The following is a 5,078-nucleotide window of genomic DNA, read 5'->3' on the forward strand; positions in this document are numbered from 1 at the left end:
CTACATTTGCTAATTGGCTGATGGTTTTTTCATGGAGTCAAGGCTTAAAACTTGGGTTCAAAAACATTAAAAGATGAAATGAAACCTGAAATGCAGCAATAATTTCTACTGACTTTAACCTTCTGCCCTAGCACTAATAGGCCAAAAGGAAGAGAACACTTTTGTTCGACTAGATTTACAAGAATAACCTTAACGTAACATGTGAATTTGTTTGCAGAACAAGCTATAAAGGAAGTGGGGACCCTGTGCATCAGATCATGGAGACAAGTCCTGGATTTTCATAAGCAGAGAAAGCAGTGATTGAGGATATGATGCTCTTTGCTTTCTCTCTGTGTTAATCTTTTTTTCAAGTTTTCATTAAAGAAAAGAAATAGTACTGATATATAAAAAGAAATCTAAACAACAACCACCCAATATCTGTAAACTTCGAAGGGCTTAGCTGGGTTCTCCAAGTCAAACCAAAACGAAAGATTTTTAGGGCAAGCAGCCAAGCCACAAAAGGCCACAACCCACCTCTCATTCTGCTATATATCTTTATCTTTTCAGATTCTTTTTTCGTACATGACCTAGACTACCCAAAGTTCGAAAAATTAACATTATTTACAAGTATGGTTTTCGTAATATGTATGATCTCTAATCAAGAAAACACACGAAGAAAACAAAAACAAAAACTTGTGGCAACTTCAGTTGATTTGGGTTGGTTTGATGTGAGGTAAAGTTCTTAGTATGATCCAAATTAAGACCCAACTCAAGATAAATAGATGTTCTTCAAGACACAGTTTTGCCCTCCATTTTAGTTCAAATGTTAAATCCAATATAAAGTTCAATCATATTAATCAAGATTCCCTTGAAATTGATTTGTTGATGGCAAGAGGGGTAAAAATGGTATCATCGCAGAATATTATTACAATACACATTCACATTTTAATTGTTAAGGTTATTATATATATATATATAAGCCCCTACTCTCCTAGCTTAAAGCACAAAACAATTAAAGTGGTCTCAAAATTGCAGAACTTCCTTACCATCTGCCACTACTTTTTCTATATCTTTGTTTGGTGTTTTGAAGTGGTTCATGGATATTGATCCCTTCTGGATTACTGGGGGGTGGCTCATAATTACCGATTTTAACTTCATGGCACCAGCTAGAAAATCACCACTGTGCAGAACCACAACAAAATTACAAGCTATGGTGCTTTTTCTTGATCTTCTCTTGATTGTCCCTCTCCTTGCTCGTCCCATAGATTTATCCAAGAAACTCACGGCGGCTTCCTCACCTACAGGAACAAAACATTCTGCCACAGAAATGCATCCACGTGAATCAAAGTATGCACCACCTTCTAGTACCACTGCCGCCGCTGATATGACAAGCAGGACCACCACCACAGTTCCTACCACTCCCGCAGTTTCTGCTTCAAATCAACAGTTTAAAGCCGCTGCCCATGAAGTACCTAGTGGTCCAAATCCCGAATCCAATTAACAAGTAAGCTTGAGGAATCCTCCTTGATTCCGGCCATTATTATTCCCATGATTTTAAACGATATATCTTCCTCAAATTTGATCAGCGAAGACATTAATGGGTTTCGAAGTGCATCACCTTCGCTGTCTATTTTGTCCTAGAGAAGCACTAGAATATTGTGTATATAGAGCAAGCAATACTTCATTAGTTTTTGTTCAATTTTGTGTATGTCAGTGTGTGTGTGAAATCTTAGTGTGCATGGGGTGATACTGTTGGTCCTATGTAAGACCTTTTCAGGACAAGAATAATAGTACATGTGTAGTCAATTATTGTAATACTATATGATTATATGCTCAAGTTCATCGTGTCGTGTGAATATAATTATAACCTGGCTTTGTAGAGTTCTCTTTTTCTTTATTTTTTCAAAGGGATATTAGTGGATGTTTTCAGCTAGGTCTAGCTGAGAAATATTCAAAGCCTAGCATGTAAACGATGCATGTCTTTTTAAATAGATTGTCATGATGAATTCAGCGATGCAAGTCCTTCGGATTCTTGAATAGTTGAGCTGATCAGTTCATGATGCAAATTGTGAGCGTGTGAAATCTTTGTCCAAGAGCGGAGATGAATGGTGTCCGATGTGTCGTCGGAGGACCTTCATCGGTACTGGGTACCCTTTGTTTTTTCTTCTGTTGAATTATTAATAACCCTGGATTTCTGCAGTTGTCTTTTCATGCACAAAACACAAGATACCTGACACCAAAAAAAGTCGTTTGGTATGATTTGATAACAATAACAATAACAATAATAAATTTTTACTGAGGCTTTCGTGCAGATAATTATTTTTTTAAAAAAAAAAACTAAAGATTGATGGTGGTTGAAAAATACTAAAAAAAAAAAAAACTAAAGATTGATGGTGGTGAATTCATTGTGTCACCTGGCCGTATTGCCCTTAATATATGTATATATATATATAAAGTGGGGTTTTGATATATGTTTGGTGATAGCATTATCTTTGTGATGAGATTATTTGGCATTTTACCATTAATCATGGATAATGCCGTATTTATTTTTTTCAGTAAAAATATGTTTATGTGCTTAAAAGAAATCATTTGTTGAGTTGTCATGAAGAGATTTTTTTTTTATTTGATTGTATAAAGTAAAATAATTGAACTACCCTTGCAATTAAAAAAAAAACAAGCTAATGTCAAGAGTCTTTTCATCTTTTTATTTTTTGTAAGCATGGTAAAAAATACTTAGTTGTCCTTGAAGTTTATATTGTTAAGCAGGGAGGGTTAAAGGGTATTTATAACATCAATCATCTAGTTTTTTTGTTGTTATTGTGTTGGTTAAGTGTTGTTTCATCTTCTAATAAATGAAAAGAAAATAAAAAGAAAAATCATTGATCCTCTCACAACTTTAGTTTATAAAAGAAAGTAAAATAAATATGTCATCGTTGTCTTTGAAAGGTTTGTGCGGTTGATTTTAACGGTAAAAAAACAGCAATGTTTTTACTTCTGTTTCGTCTTGGTAGCTCCTACATAATATGTTTTTTCTGTTTCGTCTTGGTAGCTCCTACATAAAAATATGGCAATTGTAATGAAAAGAACTCTGGCTTGGCATTGCAAGCATTTTTTTCATCTTTCTTTACTTGTTTTCCCGCTGTTTGTGCCCTGCTCCTTAAATTTTCAATCAGCCCCTAAACTTTTTTTTTTATTTTTTTGTTTGGTCCATCTTTTGGTTATTTTTTATTTTAAATAATTTATAAAATAAAATTTTAATTTTATTCTCATTTAATTTTTTTACTTATTCAAATTTAATTCATATTTTTTAATTGTTTTTTATATAATAGGAGATAGTTTTTTAAATTATCTTTTGAGATAGTTTTTAAAATTGTCTTTTTTTTCAATTACACCCTCTTTCAATTTTCTTACTATTAAATTTTATTCTTGTTTTTTTTATTAATTTTTTTTAGTTTATAATTTTTTTACTTGATTTTATTCTTCAACTTTTAATTAGTTTGGATTTAATTTTTTTTAAACCCCTGTCTAGAATTTTACATATTGTAAGCTTTAAACATTAACATGACTTTAAGAGATCTACCCAAAATTGCTTTGGTTTCTTTTTTACTAATTTTTTAAACTAATATTTTTTTCAATTTCATGCTTCAATATTTATTTAGTTAGAGATTTAGCTTTTGTTTTTTTTCCTATCTTTTATTATTTTATTTTATCCTTTGTTTTTTTTGTTAATTTAACTGAATTATTTTGAGTTTTTTTATTTGTTGTTATTTTTTAAATAAATTTTATTTTTAAATTAAATAAATTTGGTTGATTGAATATAGATAAATAGTTACTTCATTTTGTTTTTTCTAACTCTAATTTCGTTGTTCAAGATTTTATAGTGGAACTTAAACCATCCCAACGAGCTTTTTTTTTTTTCAATTAATGGGTGATGTTTATAATTGAGTGATAATAGATTTTCAATGATTTTTTTTCTTTTACTGTCAAGTATGATACGGGCTATTCATTTGTGCGGTCCTTGATTCTTTATAAATATCATTGTTGTCTCAGCATCCTCTTGTATGCTAAAAAAAATGCTTACCGCATATTACAAGTCACTAATCTAGTTTTTTGCTATATGATGAATTGTTACCCCTAAAAAGTAAATTGCAGGTCAACAATGTATTGCTGATTTGATCGAATTTATCACTTATTCGAAGTTCGAGGGGCAAAAATGAGTTGGATTAAAAGAAAATTGACTTAAATCCCAATTCATTTTGGTTAAATCAGTAAATCAAGAATTGAAATTGTCAGTACCTTAGCAAGAAATGAACTGAAAATGGAATTCAAATGAAATGCAATAAAAAATAATAATTCACACGACATTCAATAAAGATATGTGGCCATTTTTCGGTGGAAACAGCCGTGGCATCTGATTTCCTACAATTTGTATTGTCACTATCAAATATAACCAACCATTCAAATCAAGATACCTTTGCATTTGTTCTAGTTTTGTGGGAATATTTCTTATTTTTATTAGCTTGGATTTAGAAAAATCCTTAAAAGCATGTAAAAGAGCTTTTATTAATTATACCAAAGAGAAGCATTGCATCAAAGAATCCAGAAAAAAATATAAAAACATGAATTTCTAACTTCCCAACCATCGATGCCCCTCTTTCCACCCACTTCTGATTGCATTTTAGGTGTCAAATTCTAATTTATGAAGCTTTAGACTTGCACTGCAGGGCTTAGCCAGAGAGGGCAGCCCTTCGAAAAATTAGCGTATGCCGCTATCTGCTGCGAGCACACGGTATTCTTTAGTAAAAGGCGAAAGAATAGTTCGCTATGTGCTCTCCGCGCGGCTGCGTTAATGATCCCGATGTTGTGGACTGCATTAAAAAGGAACTCTTCATTTGGTGGATTCTCTCTTTAGCGATGTGGGATAAATCCTTATCAATGCTTAGCTGCTTCGAGACTTGCATTCTCGTTTGTGCCCATCAGCTTGAGAGTGATTATTTTTGTTTTTAAAATAAATCACATAAATAAAATATTTAGTAAAATATAAAATGTTAATTATTATGTGTTTAATTCATTATAATTTATGTTTTGACAGGAGCTTA

General features: G+C 31.8%; 1 protein-coding gene across 1 annotated transcript; it reads left to right on the top strand.

Moving 5' to 3' along the window:
* Positions 1-882: 882 nt before the first annotated feature.
* On the top strand, positions 883-1,480 carry LOC105132739 (CLAVATA3/ESR (CLE)-related protein TDIF-like). Its single transcript, XM_011036409.1, has 2 exons — positions 883-936; positions 1,070-1,480. Exons 1-2 carry the CDS (start codon positions 883-885, stop codon positions 1,478-1,480), a joined length of 465 nt encoding a protein of 154 aa, XP_011034711.1.
* The last annotated feature ends 3,598 nt before the right edge of the window (positions 1,481-5,078 follow it).

This window comes from Populus euphratica, unplaced genomic scaffold, assembly GCF_000495115.2.
Source record: "Populus euphratica unplaced genomic scaffold, PopEup_1.0 scaffold87.1, whole genome shotgun sequence".
Taxonomy (NCBI): domain Eukaryota; kingdom Viridiplantae; phylum Streptophyta; class Magnoliopsida; order Malpighiales; family Salicaceae; genus Populus; species Populus euphratica.

Excerpts from the sequence above, each read along its gene's own strand:
- LOC105132739 (XM_011036409.1), top strand. The coding sequence starts at position 883 with ATGGTATCATCGCAGAATATTATTACAATACACATTCACATTTTAATT. Across the intron at positions 937-1,069 it reads TTCACATTTTAATTGTTAAG|TGGTTCATGGATATTGATCC; the intron begins GTTATTATATAT and ends GGTGTTTTGAAG.